This window comes from Borostomias antarcticus, assembly GCF_949987555.1.
Source record: "Borostomias antarcticus genome assembly, chromosome: 6".
In the NCBI taxonomy this organism is placed as follows: domain Eukaryota; kingdom Metazoa; phylum Chordata; class Actinopteri; order Stomiiformes; family Stomiidae; genus Borostomias; species Borostomias antarcticus.
In genome coordinates, this window is record NC_140239.1 from 18,777,797 (window position 1) to 18,796,314 (window position 18,518).

The 18,518-nt window shown below is 50.2% G+C and overlaps 3 protein-coding genes across 4 annotated transcripts in view; 2 read left to right on the top strand and 1 right to left on the bottom strand.

Moving 5' to 3' along the window:
• The window catches only part of wdr21 (WD repeat domain 21), a 7,332-nt gene extending 692 nt beyond the window's left edge, over positions 1 to 6,640 (top strand). The window contains exons 1-14 of one of the 2 annotated variants that reach the window (XM_084439564.1): positions 913 to 938; positions 1,214 to 1,319; positions 1,584 to 1,684; positions 1,846 to 2,003; positions 2,144 to 2,226; positions 2,309 to 2,411; positions 2,515 to 2,658; positions 2,914 to 2,963; positions 3,142 to 3,221; positions 3,512 to 3,604; positions 3,728 to 3,825; positions 4,368 to 4,544; positions 4,663 to 4,777; positions 5,906 to 6,640. In XM_084439564.1, the coding sequence (XP_084295690.1) occupies positions 1,219 to 1,319; positions 1,584 to 1,684; positions 1,846 to 2,003; positions 2,144 to 2,226; positions 2,309 to 2,411; positions 2,515 to 2,658; positions 2,914 to 2,963; positions 3,142 to 3,221; positions 3,512 to 3,604; positions 3,728 to 3,825; positions 4,368 to 4,544; positions 4,663 to 4,777; positions 5,906 to 6,138 (1,536 nt within the window). In that variant the 5' untranslated portion in view covers positions 913 to 938; positions 1,214 to 1,218 and the 3' untranslated portion in view covers positions 6,139 to 6,640. Of the gene's footprint in view, positions 1 to 912; positions 939 to 1,213; positions 1,320 to 1,583; positions 1,685 to 1,845; positions 2,004 to 2,143; positions 2,227 to 2,308; positions 2,412 to 2,514; positions 2,659 to 2,913; positions 2,964 to 3,141; positions 3,222 to 3,511; positions 3,605 to 3,727; positions 3,826 to 4,367; positions 4,545 to 4,662; positions 4,778 to 5,905 lie in introns of those variants that run through there. The other variant, XM_084439565.1, reaches the window with a different exon arrangement.
• Positions 6,641 to 6,843: 203 nt separating this feature from the next.
• zfyve1 (zinc finger, FYVE domain containing 1) lies at positions 6,844 to 15,624 on the bottom strand. Its single transcript, XM_084440360.1, has 12 exons — positions 14,413 to 15,624; positions 14,062 to 14,305; positions 13,240 to 13,500; positions 12,060 to 12,274; positions 11,294 to 11,400; positions 11,035 to 11,143; positions 10,763 to 10,860; positions 10,514 to 10,631; positions 10,047 to 10,217; positions 9,573 to 9,753; positions 8,798 to 8,914; positions 6,844 to 8,483 (listed from the first exon to the last, which is right to left on the bottom strand). Exons 1-12 carry the CDS (start codon positions 14,899 to 14,901, stop codon positions 8,251 to 8,253), a joined length of 2,343 nt encoding a protein of 780 aa, XP_084296486.1. The 5' UTR covers positions 14,902 to 15,624; the 3' UTR covers positions 6,844 to 8,250.
• A 324-nt stretch (positions 15,625 to 15,948) lies between these two features.
• On the top strand, positions 15,949 to 18,518 carry pigh (phosphatidylinositol glycan anchor biosynthesis, class H). Its single transcript, XM_084439315.1, has 4 exons — positions 15,949 to 16,374; positions 16,656 to 16,865; positions 17,658 to 17,741; positions 17,931 to 18,518. The coding sequence occupies exons 1-4, from the start codon at positions 16,198 to 16,200 to the stop codon at positions 17,997 to 17,999; spliced, it is 540 nt and encodes a 179-aa protein (XP_084295441.1). The 5' UTR covers positions 15,949 to 16,197; the 3' UTR covers positions 18,000 to 18,518.

Here is an 18,518-nt window from a genome sequence, read left to right on the forward strand (position 1 = left end):
AATTGCACGCACCCAAAATAAAGAGCCTTAAAATTGTGAATGCAAATTTCTGAAATGTACTTACGTTTTCAGAGGATTCTGAATGACAGTCGCCATTTTGCTGCTGGACTGTAACCCAATGTTCCAAATCACAGTGCAGTTTTGGACCCCTATGCAAAAAATTGCCAATACGGTCCTAGATGTCCTGCTCCTCAACCAATACAATAACAGTATCCAGAAATCAGGCGTGGCTTACTGGAGAACTGTCAAAACCCTTCAACAAACCAGTGTCCCGTCCATTCCACTTTCAACCGGGGCAGTTTAGTGATTTGCATACATTGATAGATTCGCGCGTTACAATAGCACACATGAAACAATTCATTGCATTTTATAATAGGCTACACGTTTAAGATGGTGATGGGCGAAATGTTCGTTTTATTATAAAGTATTAATAAATCGTGAAATATATACTTTGATTTAGGCTAAATACAGTATTCAGCTGTCTCATATCATATGGAACAAAAATAGGACCTTTAACGGAGTAGGCTGGATGTTTTCCTTAGTGTTTGCAATGCATACAGTGAGAAGATTCAATATCCGTTTATTTGCCATGTATAGCAAATATGTGGACTAACCGTGGTTCCCAACAGATACAAAGAGAAAAAGTAACCTCTGATTAAGTCAGGATCATATTTAAGCATAGGTTACACCGTAAACCTGACGTTTTGTTCCTCCACTTGGCAACAACTAGCCTATATTTCATTCATGAGAAGAATGAATAGGAAAGCTGTTTTCATCATGGAGGTTTTCAGAGGCTTGATAAGGGGGGTGATTGATGAGGTAAGTATCCAATCGTCAGTCTGCAAAAGGGGGCAACGTCAGGAACGGTAGACCAATGAGATGTTGAAGGGCGGATCGATCACGTGGACACAACGTTGTGTGGCAGGAACTTTGGCTAGGTAGCTAGCAAGCTGATCACACAGACAATTATTAATAGCGAGCAGGAGTAAAGGCATTTCAGCTTATTACATACATATTAGTGCCTATTGAATAGGTTGTCTGTGCAACCCTATAAAATATTTCGTTTGTAATATTCTGTAGCTAGTATGGTTTGGCAAAGGGGTTACAGCAGATAGCTAACTTGCTACAAAGTAAACACCACAGCAGAAAACAATGATGAGGCCAGCTAGACTTAGCAAGTGATCTGATCTGATTTCCCTTGATATCACATCAGCAGGGATGAAGAAGGGGAAATGGAACGACAGGGGCAAGGACCGCAGGCGACACGACCGCCACTCCGACTGGCAAAGGGACAACACACATAGACACCAGGAACAAAGGTAAGCCACGATGGCTAGCTGATAGTGTCTGGGTGGATGACACAATGATTCAACCGTTAGTGCACCCAACTAAACACGGATTGAATTAGGTTAAATCTATCGCGTTGTAGGCCATCACGTGGCTGCATATAGCCTACATGTGGTCGTCCAGTGTGCAATGGATTGCCAGTAGGTTATTCCCATTGTACTGTGATTGAATTTGGGGTGCGTGTGTTGAGAACTGGCACTTTGACACTTTATCTGTCTCTCGCCTCTCCTCTGCAGGTATGGCAGTAGTGATGCAGGTCCATCACAAAGAGACCCACAGAGCAGCTCTCACGCTGCCAGCTCCTCATCCTCATCTTCATCCTCCCCGTCAGCTCCAGGTCAGACCTACTCAGAGCCATAGACTCTCACAGAGTTGACTTCACGACGGGTTGTCCTGTAGATAAGAGTTTGTTCGTTTTCATTACATTTTGGGCACTCACACTGCCTACTGTACATTTTCACTCAAATCAAACGCGCCATTTTCTTGGACCTTTTCCAGAGCTGCCCGGGTTCTACTTTGACCCGGAGAAGAACAGGTATTTCCGCTTGCTGCCGGGGCACAACAACTGCAACCCCCTGACCAGACAGCTGCTGCAGGAGAGGGAGCACGAGAAGCAGAGGTCCAGGCTGCTCACAGAGGACGAGAAGCCCAGGAAGGTACATCAACTGCGGGGAACACATCTGCTGCTAGGGTGCCGGCCGGGATGGGACATTTTGACCAGTAGTAGCCAGGATTCAGACGTTGATTGGTTAGAGTGATTTTTTTTTGAGTGGGCAGTTTCTTCCTTTCCTTTCAGAAAGCACCAAGGTCGGGTCTCAACTCAGCAATGTTGTTGCAGAAAAGACACCTGGGTCTCCTGCCTGGAAGCTCCTATAGTAGGTACGGTATCAAACACAGACGCGCACACACGCACATACACACGCACAAGACTTATACATTAACTGGGTGTGTGTGTTTTCAGGTTGATCCATGAGGTGAAGGTGAGTGGAATGAGACGCCACAGGCTGGAAGTCCAGAGCTCTGACACCAGCAGCCCCAACACGGACAACTTCAGACTTATAGTGGTGAGGTTCCTAGCAATAGAGCAGACATACACACACACACACACACAAAGACAAATGGCTGATCTGTTCAAACTGACTTGAAGCGTTTCCTCGGCGTCCTCAGGGGGACTCGGCGTGCGAGCGGGTGTTCACGGTCAATGACGTGTCTCACGGAGGCTGCAAGTACGGCATCATGAACTTCCAAGGCTGCAGCCACGGTTCCCTGTCGGTGGAGATGTGTGACAACCTCTACTTCACCAACCGCAAGGTGGGCTTTGGTCTGGGGTTATAGCTGTGTTATAACTGAGTCATAGCTGGGTTATAACTGAGCTATAGCTGGGCTATAACTGGGCTATAGCTGGGTTATAACTGGGCTATAGCTGGGTTATAACTGGGTTATAGCTGGGTTATAACTGGGTTCTGACATATTAAAGGGTTATAACTGGGTTATATGTGGGGTATTATTCCGTACTTGTCCTATACTTGTGTGCTAATTGGTGTGTTAACTTTGTGTGCGTTTCAGGTGAACTCCATCTGCTGGGCCTCGGTCACCCACTCAGACTCCCACGTTCTGTATCCTTCAGACTGAAACCGCCATGCCGGTTCTCATTTCTTTATCAGCCAGCGGTGAACGCCGGAAGCGTTTCGATGATGTGATGAAGTCTCCCGGCATCTGGTGTGGGGCTCCTGTCTCTGTGCTCCTCCCTGTAAACAGTGAGGAGCGTTGTTCCTTGACCGTGCCGCGTTCCAGCCTGTGTCTGGTGGGTATGGCCCAGACCCCCGGCTGTGTCAGCCTGCTGCCCGCCTCTCTCTTCAGCAACTCCAATCCCGGTAAGACTACACCTCCTAGTGCCGTGTCCGTCCTCTCCCAGGCCGGTTCCGTCCGTCGTAAGAAACCGCGGGAGGCCGTATCTTACCGCGGCACACCTGGGATGGTCCTTTAACGATGTCGTCTTCTACTGCCCTCCTCCTCTCTCTCTCTCTCTCTCTCTCTATCTCTCTCTCTCTCTCCTCTCTCCTCCTCCTGTTCCTCTCCCCTCCCTCCTCTCACCACCCCCCCCCCCTCTCCTCTTCATCTCTTCTCTCTCCTTCTCTTCCTCATGTCTCCCTCTCTTCCTCAGACCAGCCAGGGATGCTGTGTAGCTTTAAGATCTCCACAGCCTGGTCCTGTGCCTGGTGTCTTAACCCGCAGGCCGACAAGACCTTCAGCACAGGTTAGTCTCACACACACACACACACACACACACACACAGGTCTTTGGGGACTGATGTTGGTCTCTGGGGGGCTGATGTTGTGAATGACTTTGTGTTTGTGTGTGCGCGCGTGCTGGCTGGCAGGTCTCTCTCGGCGGGTCATCGTGATGGACGCGGTGACGGGGAGGAGGCAGACGTACGGCGTCGGCAGTGACGTCCTGGCCCAGCAGTTCGCCCTCCGGGTGAGCCAAGTGCAGCCGCACCACAGTCTGAGGCATGATGGGAAATCACACTCCGCTACATGACTGCTTTATGACGTAAAATGCGGATACGGGGCGCCTCTCTGTAAACGTTAGCTCGTTGTCATACGTTGTCGTAGTTGGGAATCAGAGGCTGATGCCAGCGCTATGCATTAGCAAACGGTGCGACGCAGTAAATGGTCCCTCTGCAGTCTGGCTCAACGGACAGAGGTTTTTGAGATAAGCCTCTCATTGGTGCCGCTCAATTCCAGCAAGGGCACCGTTGGTGGGGGGGGAGGGGGATACACGCTTAGCACCGCCCAAGACAATTGTGATTGGTTTAACAAAATAGAGCGATTACACACACACACACCCCCCATCTCAGAACGGTAATCGGATGCAGCCAGACCGGTCTCCTACGCTGGAACGCCGCGAAACGAAGCGCCGTGAAACACCAGGCGAGTCCAGCCCCTCCGTAACTCTTTTTTCTTCTCCATTCCCCCTCCATCCCTCCTCCCCCGGTCCGTCCTCCCGGTGGGTCCCAGGCCCCGGTGCTGTTTAACGGCTGCCGTTCGGGGGAGATCTTCAGCATCGACCTGCGCCAGCGGAGCAGGGGGGACCACGGCTGGAAGGCCTGCAGGTTCCTCCAGGACTCGGCCATCACCTCCGTCCGCCTCCTGCAGGACGAGAACTACCTGCTGGCCGCCGACATGATGGGCCAGGTACCGCCGTGGACATTAACAATGGGATTCCAGGGTTGGGTGAAACGGGATGACCCCAATTTGACCCTTTCTCTGACCCGATGACCTCTCTGACCCTCTCCGGTGCGTGTGTGTGCAGATCAAGATGTGGGACGTGCGTGTGACGCGCCCCGTGAAGCTGTATGAAGGCCACCGTAACGAACACGCCTACCTGCCTCTCCACATCAACGAGCCTGAGGGACTGCTGCTGGCAGGTAGGGTCACTTACACACACACACACACACACACACACACACTCAGGAAGGGTCACTTACACACACACACACACACACACACACACACACACTCAGGAAGGGTCACTTACACACACACACACACACACACACTCAGGTAGGATCACTTGCACACAGATGCACACACACACACACACACTCAGGTAGGACACATACTCACACAATCGGGTAGGATCGCTTACACACACATGCAGGTAGGATCACTCATACTCTCTCTCACACACACACACACTCACTTACTCAGGTAGGATCACTCATACTGTACACACACACAGAGGTAGGATCACTCACACACTCACTCAGGTAGGATCATTCATACTGTACACACACACACACACACAGAGGTAGGATCAGTCAAACACACACACAGGTAGGATCACTCATACTGTAGATGGTAAATGGACTGCACTTATATAGTGCTTTTCCACCTTAGCGGCACTCAAAGCGCTTTACAATGGCCTCTCATTCCCCCATTCACACACACACTCACACACCAATGGCGGTAGCTGCCATGCAAGGTGCTAACCTGCTCATTGGGAGCAATTTGGGGTTAAGTGTCTTGCTCAAGGACACTTCGACATGTGGACAGTCGGAGCTGGGATTCGAACCACTGACCCTTCGATCACTGAACGGCTCTACCAACTGAGCTACAGCCGCACACACACACACACACACACACAGAGGTAGGATCACTCATACACACACACACACACACACAGGTAGGATCACTCATACACACACACACAGAGGTAGGATCACTCATACACACACACACACACACACACACACACACACACACACACACACACACACACACACAGAGGTAGGATCACTCATACATACACACACACACACACACACACAGGTAGGATCACTCATACACACACACACATATAGACAGACAGGTAGGATCATTCATACACACACACTCACTCACTCACTCTCTCAAACACACACACACACACACACACTACTACTGCAGAGAGAATCAGAGACATGGTCTAGGCGTGGTCTGGATCTTTCCTCTCCTTCCCTGGTGCGTAATGGAGCGCTCTCCCCCTCTCTCTCTCCCTCTCTCCGCCGGGCCAGTGGGGCAGGACTGCTACACGCGCGCCTGGAGCCTGGGGGACGGCCAGCTGCTGAGGACCATCCCGTCCCCCCACCCCGCGGGGAAGGACCTGATCCCCAGCGTGGTCTTCTCCTCCCAGCTGGGGGGCCGCCGGGGGCTGCCGGGCCTGCTCATGGCCGTCAAGCACGACCTGTACTACTTCCCCTACAACAGCGACTACCAGGAGGGGGGCTCGGGGGAGGCCGCGTGCTAGGGAAGGGGGGCTCGACCAGACCCACCCCTCTCCTCTTCCTCCCAGGTCTCTGGAGGCGTCGACCCGGACCGAGGTCACGCCGCTGGTCATGCTGTGCTGAGAACAGCGGTAGAACAACACTCTGTGTCTGCTCGGAAGAGTCATTCTAGAACTCTGGAGACCCGGGATTCTCTACCAGAGGCCAGGATTCCCTCCAGACCCGAGCTGATGGTGTGTATGTGTGTGTGTGTGTGTGTGTGGGCGGTGGGGGGGCAGAGTTCATGTGTCCATCCAGGATCCTATAAGTGTCCACCAACTGACCATACTGCAGCAGTACTGCTGGTCATCCCAGTCCTCTGGCTTACTGAATTATGTACACAGGAAATGAATTATGTCCACAGGAAGTGCAATTGATGATCAGGCCCTTTCGAGTTGTTGACATTACTGAGCTGTTTTTTTGCTTTTCATGATTATGTACATAATCCAGTGAAAGGTTTCAATAACGGTTGAGTGTTTATGAAGACAATGCATTTTATACAGTGCCATTGTCATTTTTGGAATCAATAAAAACTTAAATGGGGATGAATTGTCTACAACCCTTGTGAGCATCGTCTTCATAATGTAGACAAACACGTTACTTGAAGGTTCTCCAGTTTATTACATTAACATACATGGTACAGTAAACATTACTATTATTGATCACGGTGTTTTTCATTCTGATGGGGTTTTCTCCTTTTAAGCGCCAGTCTCCTATATGAGATGATAACCGTTTAGTGAAACCATTCCTCTATGGGCGGATAACACCAGGTCTGTTGCCGACACGCTCCTAAGCTGCGGCTAACTCCCAGAATACTTACCACACAGCCTGAGACGATAGCATCAGCATTATTAGAAGTTCTATGATATACTGTAATATGTAGTGTATCTGTCCGAGGGGCCAGCCCCAAAGTGTTTTTGTCTCTCCATACTAACGTGATATTTCTGTGAGCCCGCCACTCTGACGGCTGAGTCACTACCTCTCCCCGCGTCACAGCTGTCCGTCCCTAACATCACACACTGATAGTGGTAGGATCAACCTCTTAAAAACCGTTTTTAAAAATAAAAAAGAAGAAATTACCAATTTTTCCATTATAGTAAACTTTTTACCGCTATATATTTCTATTTATGTATATAATGATACAGTTGAGGACGGCGGCATGAATAAGGCTATTCTGTCATCCGCTGCCCATTCAAATGCACATACGAGCGCACGGCATCGAGAGTAAATAGGTAGGCTAGTTGCTAATTAGGCTAATTCATTAATTGGAATGCATCTAGAAGCTACAGTACATCACAGAGTGCCCGACTGCTGTACTCTCTCCACTCCGAGCCGAGGAAGGCGACAGATTGAAGAGCTAAAGCAAGACAGTCTGGCAGGAATTATCCTCCATTATCCTCTCCCTCCATCGTCGAGTTCCCCCGACGTGATCAGTAGATATTCTGGCTGCAGGTTCTCTTCATGTCATTTGATTGTCAAGGAATTCTGGGTTTCTGTGCATACATGCAAACAGATCTGACAGGACTAGAGGGTATCATGGGGATTTTACTTATCAGCATGTTTACTGTATAGCTGTTATCGCTCCTGAAACTCTCTCTCTCTCTCAGTCTTTTCTATCTGTCCTGCTGTGTAGATGAGAACGTAGGTGTGTGCGGAATGGTAAATGGGTATAAAGTAGTTAATGGTGAAGTGTCAGAAGTCTAGTCTTTTAGAGGTGGGACAACCCCCCATCCCCCCTCCCCCCCACACAAACACACACCCACCCTCCTTCAGTCCAGTGGCCCTTGCCTGTGATGACATGATACCGGAAGTGAGAAGTCGTCTTTAGCCACAGATCTGATCACCGTAGGCCTAAACAATTAATCATTAAGGTGGTGAAATACCATCTGATCAGGTGTCAATACCATCTGATTGTTATTAATAACATCTGATCTACCTGTGGCTACCTCTACCTCGTACTGGCAGGCACACTGGACCAACCCATTCCTGCCACAGGGGTGGGGATGGTGGTGGTGGTGGTGGTGGGGAGGGGGGGTATTCCAGTTCCATAGATGTTGTCTGGACCATTCCACTGTTCTCCAGCGTGTCTGTTCCTGCTAGAGCTCCCCGGGTTTCTGGCCGCATGCGTTGCAGACGCGCACCGGGTGGTCCCAGCCTCTAGAGGGCACCGCGCGGCGCTCGGGGGAGCAGTCGTCGCACACGCCCTGGCCGCAGGCGCGACAGTGGTGGATGGAGAGGCGGGCCGAGAACTCCCGCTGGCACTCGCAGCAGCAGCGGATGTCCTGGTCCGGGACCCAGTAGGTGGGCCGGGCGGCGTCCTTCACCAGGCCTGGGGGTCACAGGTCAAAGGGCACGACGTTGGGATCGTGAAAAGTATTATTCCCATTTTTTTTCTGATGCCACTAAAATAAAGTTGTTTTTTTTAATGACTTTCAAAAGTACCTTGCACTAACTTGTCTCCATACTGGATGGGTAACAAGCAGTACCTTTGCAGTACCTTTTAAATGCCACCAGATGGCAACATGACAACAAACTAGGAGGTATTTGAACGAGATGATCCATGCATAGTAATAACAGAGGAAATCAGAGCAGCCCCTGTGAAGGTGTGTCAGTCGGACAGTGCTGTGTCGTATGGAGACTTACCCAGGGGGATGTCTATAGCGGTGACCACAGCTCCTAGGGTGTTCTGGACCGCCTCTCCAACCCTCCTGGCTATCAGAGTCCCTCCCTCCTCTTCCTCCAAAGCGGCGTCCAGCAGCTCTGCATGCAAACACACACACAGCCAGACAGACAGAAACACACACACACACACAGACAGACAGAAACACACACACACACACACACACAGACAGACAGAAACACACACACACAGCCAGACAGACAGAAACACACACACACACAGCCAGACAGACAGAAACACACACACACACACACACAGACAGACAGATACACACACACACACACACAGACAGAAACACACACACACACACACACACACAGACAGACAGACAGAAACACACACACACACACACACACACACACACAGACAGACAGAAACACACACACAGACAGACAGACAGACAGAAACACACACACACAGCCAGACAGACAGAAACACACACACACACACACACACACACAGACAGACAGATACACACACACACACACACAGACAGAAACACACACACACACACACAGACAGACAGACAGAAACACACACACACACACACACAGACAGACAGACAGACAGAAACACACACACACACACAGACAGACAGACAGACAGACAGACAGACAGACAGAAACACACACACATCTTTGTGTTAACAGGGTGAATTGTACTTTGATCCCGTTGTGACTGGAGACTGTATAAATACCAGGCGTGTCCCTGAGGGGGGAGAACGGGGGGCTGCCGTACCTGTCGAGATGCCCCGGTTGTGGAAGCAGGCGTCACACACCCTGACAGGGGCCAGACCCCAGCCCCTCTCCGGGACCGGGCGGCTCTTGGAGGAGCAGCCGTCACAGAAGCCCTCCCCACAGGCACGGCAGTGGTGCTTGGTGTCGTTGTCCTGGAACTCCTCGCCGCACTTTTTGCACTTCTACAACACGCACACACACACACACCAGTAAGTCAGTAAACTCGGTCGCATGGACAAATACCACAGAAAGCAGAACCTGCTACGTCTGTGTGGCTAGCGGTCAGTTTTCAAACCCTTTGGAAACACACAGGCGTAGTCAATATGTTATTTTGACTTGCGCCGTATAAATAAAACGCTCATAAACAACGGACGTTTTTATTCTACCGAGCTGGCCGCCTCCACACCGGAGCGTGACAATGTTCTGCGTCCGAGCGCGCGCCGTCTGCGGCGTGCGCGAGAGAAGCGTCGCTCACCAGGATGAGAGAGTTGGGGGTCCAGTAGGCGGGGGCGATCTGGTCGGTGAGCCAGGAGGTGACGGCCTTGGCGGGCTTCACGCTCAGCTCGGACACGGACTGGGAGATGTAGCTGACCCCGTCCAGCAGCCTCTGGGCCGCGTTGTTGTTGTCTTTCAGAAAGCCGTCAGACTGGGCGGGGGGAGAGAGGGAGAAAGAGATGGGGGGAGAGAAAAAAGAGAGAAAGAAAGTGAGGAGAGAGAGAGATGGGAGTGGTACAGCGCTACAGGCTGTGGTTTCAGAGCCTTACGCAGACTTCAGCGCGAGAAACATTCACTAGCGGGAACTCTCGACTGTTGCTTGACCCCGTTCGGCAGGATTGGACCTGACAGAGGAGGCGAAGGGAGGCGAGGCTGTCTGACGTATCCCTAGCGGCGCCCGGGGGGGTCTGGCAACGGAGAGGGAGGAGGAGGGGGCGGGGGTCTTACCCCGGGCCAGGTGTGCTGGATCTCCGTCCTGACCACCGTGTCGACCGGGTCCTGGTTCCCGTACCAGTACTGTCTGCTCCTGTAGATCACCCCGCAGTTAGGACACTCGATCACGTACCTGTCGGCGAAAACACAGAGCGGTTCAGACCGCAGCTTCGGTCCCCGGACGGACGAACGGCGCTTTCTGCGGCGCTCCGGTTTTCCATCGACAGAGGAGGTACTTGTGCCGTCCGGAAGGACTCGGCTTACCCTGACCAGGCGTAGATGGCCAGACCGAACCAGGGGGAGTCGGAGGAGGCCGTCGTCTTGGGGACCACGATCACTTCCTTCCCGCCCTCGTAGCAGGCCTGAGCAGTCAAGCACAGAGATTCAGATACCGTGGTGGGAGCGAGCGGATCACACGCACTGTACACGCTGATGCGTCTTGCGACTGTGCAGGCATACTGTACATTAGATTGCGTGCGTGTGTGTGTGTGTGTGTGTGTGTGTGTGTGTGTGTGTGTGTGTGAGTGCGTACTTACCTTGCAGGTGTAGATGCGGTTGTCGTACTGCGCAGAGTAGCGACAGCGATGTTTGGCCTTGTGACCGATACCTTCCTTCAGGTGGTTCATGCTGTTCTTACAGCCCGATCTGGAAAGAGGAAGACACGCCAGTCAGACTGACCAAGACACCTGCGCCCACCCACAGTCTAGAGAGACTAGCGAATGGATCCGGGGACAGTGGGTGGGGCCAGGGACAGTGGGCGGAGCCAGCCAGGGGCTCCGTTGAGACAGCGCTCACCCGCAGCTGAGACAGAGGCTGGAGCAGGTGAAGTACTCGTCAGGGAAGAAGGAGTTGGTGGCCAGGTGCTCGTCTGAGATCTCTCCACTGAAGCGCTCGCTCAGGGCCTGACAGAGAGAGGGACACAGACACGGGGCTGGGTACTGACAAGGACCTCACCAAACGACACAGACACGGGGCTGGGTACTGACAAGGACCTCACCATACGACACAGACACGGGGCTGGGTACTGACAAGGACCTCACCAAACGATACGCATCACGAATGGGTCATGATATGATCGTATCACATTCACGATTCATTGCGATACGACGCATATTGAGATGCATTGCAATATATAACAACAACAATAATGTATCAGAGATTGAATTCTATCCTTCATTTTGTATATCTATATCTATTCCCTGCCTTGTTCTGCACATTTTCAAAAAAATAAATAATAACAATTCACGTTTCGATATGAGGGGCTGGAAAATCGATACAGCATTGTGGAAAAATATATTGCGATACTCAGCTGTATTGATTTTATTGCACAGCCCTACACGGACACTCACACATATATGCACTTTGTCTCTCTGAATCCCACTAACGTCACACACACACACACACACACACACACAATAGCACAGACACACACATCGACTGCGTGTGAAGCATGTGTGTGTGTTAGATGTAAGTGTGTGTACGCGCCTTCTGAAATTACCATAAGCCTTCCAGCCAACAACCACACACACACACACACACACACACACACACACACACACACCTGCAGGGCCTTGTATATGACGCTGGCGGAGCGCGGTGAGCGGGTGGTGTTGTTGTCCAGCTGCTGCTCCAGGATGCGCAGCAAACCACTGAAGTCTGTAGGGGGGTTGTAGGTTCGAGTCCCGCGGTACTGGATGGAGCTAAATGCCTCCGGGAAGAGACCCAGCTTCCTGAAACGCTCCTGGAGCAGACGTTCGGCCGACTCCGACGGCTTGTCTGGGGAGAGAGAGAGGAAGAGAGAGAGAGAGAGAGAGAGAGAGAGACAGAGGAGTGGCAGAAAAAGTAGAAGAGGAGAGATGGAAAAAGAAAGAGGGAGCGAAAATCAAAGGGAGAGGATGGAAATTAATGAATGTTCAGACAAGATGGGAGGGGGGTTGGATTTCACCCAACCACTCTAGAATAGCGGGGTTCAAGGTGTAAGCCATACGTTTCTGCTTGCCCAGGGGTGGATTTGAACCCGGGTCTCCCGCATTGCAACCAGATATCGGTGGACAGTATTTCTACTGGGGGAGTGAGTTTAAACTCGCTACCTACTCAGGACTCACAAGGACTCTGTTTCACTCGGTTACAAAGGCACAGAATGACTCATGCATTTTACACTATCAAATACAGAACGGTGCAAACTAAGCGTAGCTCTTTTTCAGCTGAGCGCTTATTGTCATAGCAACCAAACATTGTGTCCATATCAGAAATTGACGCTCATTTCTAGTGATTGGTGATATCAAAGTAAACAATATCAACTTCTCAAAGCTAATTTTCTCCATTGTTGTTGTTGATGTTGCTAGAGTTGTTCAACCGTTTTGTCGAGAGAGCGTCTTGTGTTTGTCCTGCCCCTTCTCCACTGTGATTTGACGGCTAGGTAAAAGCTGACATTGATGAGCTCAGCTAGCTCAGAGCTTTTCAGCCCAAGTTGAACATTTTTCAACTCAGGCAGGCTGATAAAAAACACTTGTCGTGCACGGCGCAGTGCAGAAAATACGCTCAGCGCCACGCTACGCTGCTGGCGTTTCCAAAAACGTGGCGCTCCCATTATAAACAATTAAAAACATACACTGCGCTCAGGAAAAAAAGCTTTGGTGGACACACAGCCTTAATCTGAGCTGCCCTATGTATATATGTGTGTGCCCCTCTACCCCAAAACAGAACATGTTCTCTGTCAACTTGCCAGAAACGCCACATACCTGAGCCCAGCAGCTTGGTGTGGACGGTCTCGTGGAAGATGATGACCGCGGGGCCCAGCGTGGACAGGGGGACGTCCAGGCCGCAGCGGGCCGTGGTGGCCTTCAGCTCCCGGGTGAAGTGCTTCAGGTAGGCGTCCGACGCGTCGCCCAGGAACTTGAAGAGGTCGTCGTGGAGACGGTCGGCGTGGGTGCGGTAGATGACCAGGTCGGAGATGGCGAGGACTTTGAGTAGCAGGCGGGTGCGCTGGCCCTGATTGCTTCCTGCGGACATACGGCGGAGAGAATAAGACGGAGGGAACACGCGACGGCCGCAGCGTGTGACACGGCCGCCCGCGGTAAAGAGACGGCTACTTTCACTCGTGGTCACTCCCCGGCTCCTGCGCTGCGGAGACCTGGCACAGTCTCTTCCTCTCTAGTCTCTCTCCAGACATGTTGATACGTTGAATCGCTGCGCCCCGCATACTACATAATAGTCTGTGCCACTTCACCGCTTAAGCTGGTATTCTGAGGGCGAATCGAGGGTTCAAAATTTACAGAGTGACAGGTCATAGCAGCAAATGAGACGCTAGCCCAGGTTAGATGGGCGGGGCATATCTATGGGTGGGAACGCATGCTCGCGATAGTCGTTACTGATTGGTGTCGTAGGGATTCCTGTGAAACCAATGAATTGCCAGGATTTGAGCACCAGATTTTTGCTTGAAGTGTCCCAGACCCATAGAGATCTGCAGCAAGCAGTAACGTAGTTAGCGTAGCTTACGTAGTGTATCAGCGAAAGAACTCTCATGAGTCTGGCGCTGAGACTACTTCCTCTCTGATTCTTACCCGCTCCCAGCAGGCCCTCCGTGTCGATGACCACCACCCGGTGGATGGGGTCCAAGGCTGCCCACACGCCCACCGTGCAGGACTCCTGGGTGGGGGAGGTCTTGAACACCTCCCGGCCCAGGAAGAAGGTGTGGTTCAGGGTGTAGGATTTCCCCTCACCGGTGTTCCCGAAGATGGAGACCACCTTGAGGAGCTCGTCCGGCCTACATCCCAGTCTGCTCACGAAATCCTCCTCGTCCTTCAGCTGGGGAGAGGGGGAGGTTGACAAGAGTGCAGCCATGGAGACTTTTACAGTGATTCAATCGTCGCACCAAAACCATATAGGGAGTGAGCCACGCTTAGTCACCTCACCTGCATCTCCTCCTTCTCGTCCACCAGAAGGAAGCTGAACACCGTCTCCAGTTTGGCCTTCAGGGCCTCCATCTCCTCGGCCGCGGCCACCACGCCCCTGTCCTGCGGCGCTTTGGCCGGAGGGTAGGGGGTGAGAGGGTGCTTCTTCTTGTTCGCCCCGCTGTGGGTGCGCTTCTGGCAGTCCAGGCACAGGTTGATCTTGCAGCCCTGGCAGCGAACCACCGCCCTCAAACGGCCGCCGTTCGCCGCCAGGCCGCCGTCCCCCTTGCAGGAGTCGCAGAAGGGCACGTGCCCGGCGGCGACGCGGACCCTGTCGTGGTTCCTCATGCGCTCTTGCCGATGGAGCTCCAGCTCGCAGCGGGCGCACTGCAGGCTGCCGCACTCATCGCACTCGAACGCGGCCTCGTCAGAGCCCCCGCAGGCGTAGCTCTCCTGACACACCAGGACAGTGTTCATCCCCTGGTCCACGGAGGAACCCTGGCCGCTCATCTCCAGGCCGGCTAGCGGGGCTTGGTTGTATCAATAGCCCGTTTGAAAGTTGATGTGACCAGAATCAGATGTCAAACTTGTTTTTTCTTGTTTTCCAAATCCCTTTCAGTCAGACAGCCTATGCCACTTGCATGCGTTAGACGTTCTAATACATGATGTTCATAAACTGCATTACAAACACACAACTGAAACCTGAGATTATTTATTCAGATAACTGAGAAAGACATACCAGTGTCCTATATTGAGGCTACCCAGCCCTGTTCAGTTCAGCAAAGATGCCAATTCTTAACACACATGTCCAAACATGTAGTTAGGTTAATAAGATCATGTGTTGCTCTCAAAATGAAGAGGTCCCCAATTGTTTAGCTATAGCCTAGCTAGCTGTCTCTATCAATTTGTCATCTTAAATTAGCCAAGAGGGTCTGTGCAAACCATCCACTACTATGATGATAGCAAACAATGTAAATCACGTGGCTAGCTATTATTCAAATTCCTGACATGAAATATTAATTTCGTAAGAAATCCAACCCAACAACAAAACAACAACCTTCACCAAGCAAAAACCATTGACCTAGCTAGCTAACTTGCTAGCTAGCCAGTTGCCCGACAGACAGCCACTGTTTCGTAACCTAAAATTCTGCTACAGTAGACAGATATCATAACAATCTTTTAATGGATGTATAAAGTTATAATACTTCGGGAAAACAAAGACGCCCTTTGATGGCTGCTGTATATATTTTCGCTGCCCGACAGCTGAGTCTCTGTGGATGTTGTTGCCAGCTGATCGGCTTGTTTTCATCCAGAGAGGTCAAAGGTAGACTACAATACCGCAAGGTCTTCTGGGGAATGTAGTAGTACAAATCATAGTGGTCACGTTTTACAATAAATACATCAAATTGAATAACTTTTATAATATATACATTTCGTAATTTTTCATTAATTTAGATATTTTCATCTTTGATCACAAAACAATTTTGCTATGAATTGACAATGAGTGAGGGGGAAAAACGGTGCTGATGTCACAATGCACCGGGAAGGTTTCAGAAATAGGGCAACAATGCGCCTCTCTCATCCGCTCTGCCCTAGTTCACAGCCAACGGTACAAAATAGTCAATATTTAGGGGATATTTCAATCCCTGTTGTGCTTTTTGGAGACCAAGAAGTTACGCGACTAGCATAGGAAAATGTTAATTACAATAGCTTTGTAGTGAGCTTGTGTTTTCGCTTGCTTTGCAAGTTGAAGCTACACTGCTAACTAGCTAGCTATATTGCATTGCCAACTGCTCAACTTTCAGTATGGAAGACGACGTTTTCACCGACATCGATGGCAAAATCATATCTCTGGACTGCCAATGCCACTCGAGCTTTTGCAGGGAATTCACAGTCAGTGCAGCCAAAGTGTCCATAGGCAGAGTGATGGTATACACCTGCGCTGTATGGCTCATCGCTTACGGCGTATTTTTCTTCACGCAAGTAAGTATCGACCTTTGACATTCGATCTTGCTAATGAATAATGTTGTAGTGCCGCTTGGTGTACGCTGCAGTGCAGGCTTAACCTAACGTATATCTCAGCACAGCAGACACAGATTCGTATGTGTCAATTCAACTGTCATGCTGTGGTTGTAATGTTACTTTATAACATATCAAATTGTCTGCTGCACCAGTTCACACCATCGTGTGCTGTAGCCTACCAGTTCAGTCACACACCATTACTTCAGTGCATATATTTTTTTTCTCTCTCCCCCTCCTCCCAGAATACTGCTGTCCTGTCAAGTGCCATAATAATCACACTGGTCGGAATGATGGTCCACATCCACTTTGTGAAGATAGACCATGAGACCTTGCTTGTCATTGGCTCGCTGGGCGTCCAGGTGTCCTCCAGCTACGCCTCTGGCCGGGAGAGCACCACCTTCATCGAGATGAGCAAAATCAAAGACATCGTCATCAATGAAGCTGTTCACATGGTGAGAAGAAGGACCATGCTCTCTCTCCCTAGAGTTCTAGCTCATATTTCATTATAGTTTGTGTCTTGCTAAATTCACAGACAGATAAAAGATAATAGCAGTGTCACTGTGTCAGTATCACTTGCTTCCACCCTCACTTGCTCACGCCGGGTTCGATCTCTTGTCCTCTGACTTGCCAATGCGCATGACAACTTTATATAAACAGCGCTTTAGCCAGCTACGTCACCGAAAAGCTAGCGATTCGACGGCGTGGGTGGGCAGTATTTAGCCTATACTGAGGAGTGAGTTGTATCTGGGTCACTGCACCACTGTCACAGGTCTCACTGCGTCGCTTGTCAGTATTGCTTCCACCCTCACTTTTCCCACACTGGGTTTGAAATCAGTTCTTCTGACTTGCCAATACACATGACAACCTTACATAAACACCGAATTAGCCAGCACCGCCACCGATAAGCCACTCCCTCCTTAACTTAGACCTAAGAGGACAGATGTGATGCCTTATGTCTTAGCTCAGTTGGTAGAGCGGGTCATTCAATGATCGAAGGGTCAGCGGTTCGAATCCCAGCTCCGACTGTTCACATGTCGAAGTATCCTTGAGCAAGACACCTAACCCCAAATTGCTCCCAATAAGCAGGTTAGCACCTTGCATGGCAGCTGCCGCCATTGGTGTGTGAGTGTGTGTGTGAATGGTTGAATGAGAGGCCATTGTAAAGCGCTTTGAGTGCCGCTAAGGTGGAAAAGCGCTATATAAGTGCAATCCATTTACCATTTACCACTTATGGTTTGTTTCAGCAAAGGATCATCTATTACTTGTGCATCCTGCTGAAGGACTCGTCAGACCCCAGTGCGGTGTCTAGTGTGGTGCCGCTGTTCCAGGTGAGCCTGGAAGATGACTAATAAACTATTTCAATATCTTTGTATAGTAACATTTTTGGATTATTATTGCCGTGATAAATTCCTTGTTTCTTGAGTCTTTGCTAATTTCAGTGTCACACCCTCACTTTTGAATCCCGCACCACCTCTGCTCTCCAGTTTGATTATAGCATGCTGTCATCCTTTTTTCAGAGTTCAAAGCCAAGGTTGAACTGCCTGGTCAAGGTATACCAGAGCTGTCAGGAGATCCTGAAGTCTTGATGGAAAGCCAAGCCCCGGCATACCAGCGTCTCAAGTCACGCTACGTACATGTAGGCCACATATTCCAAATGTTTTTCTGTTTAGGTCACCAATTTAATTCCAAGTGGAACAACACACTTTGTCTTTTGTTCGTTTTCAGATTTATCCATGTTTGCCTTGAATATGAAATACTTCACACTTTGCTTCACTGTTGCAGATAGATCACGAATTCTACTAACCTAATCTAGAACCTGATTCATAGTATATTATGACATTATTATTATTAGGGCTCAACAGAAAATGTTGTTTATCATAATGTCAAGGATTTCATACATTTATGTAGATAGGTAGGTATAGGTGGGTAGGAATAGGTAGGTATTTATTGATCCCTGAGGGGATATTACGGCCTAGCAGAAACTACAATTTACATAGGGCCTCTGAGAACTTCTGATGATTCACTTTGTCTACAGAGATAACTGTATTATATTTGGAATGGTTACTTTATTCATCATGCTCTAAGAATTAAATAAACTATGCTAC

Coding starts and splice junctions, on each gene's coding strand:
- zfyve1 (XM_084440360.1), bottom strand. CDS start 14,901: ATGAGCGGCCAGGGTTCCTCCGTGGACCAGGGGATGAACACTGTCCTG. Junction 14,306..14,412: donor ACGAGAAGGAGGAGATGCAG/GTGAGGTGACTA, acceptor CCCTCTCCCCAG/CTGAAGGACGAGGAGGATTT. Junction 8,484..8,797: donor CGCTATAGACATCCCCCTGG/GTAAGTCTCCAT, acceptor TGTGACCCCCAG/GCCTGGTGAAGGACGCCGCC.
- pigh (XM_084439315.1), top strand. CDS start 16,198: ATGGAAGACGACGTTTTCACCGACATCGATGGCAAAATCATATCTCTG. Junction 16,375..16,655: donor GCGTATTTTTCTTCACGCAA/GTAAGTATCGAC, acceptor CCCTCCTCCCAG/AATACTGCTGTCCTGTCAAG. Junction 16,866..17,657: donor TCAATGAAGCTGTTCACATG/GTGAGAAGAAGG, acceptor GGTTTGTTTCAG/CAAAGGATCATCTATTACTT.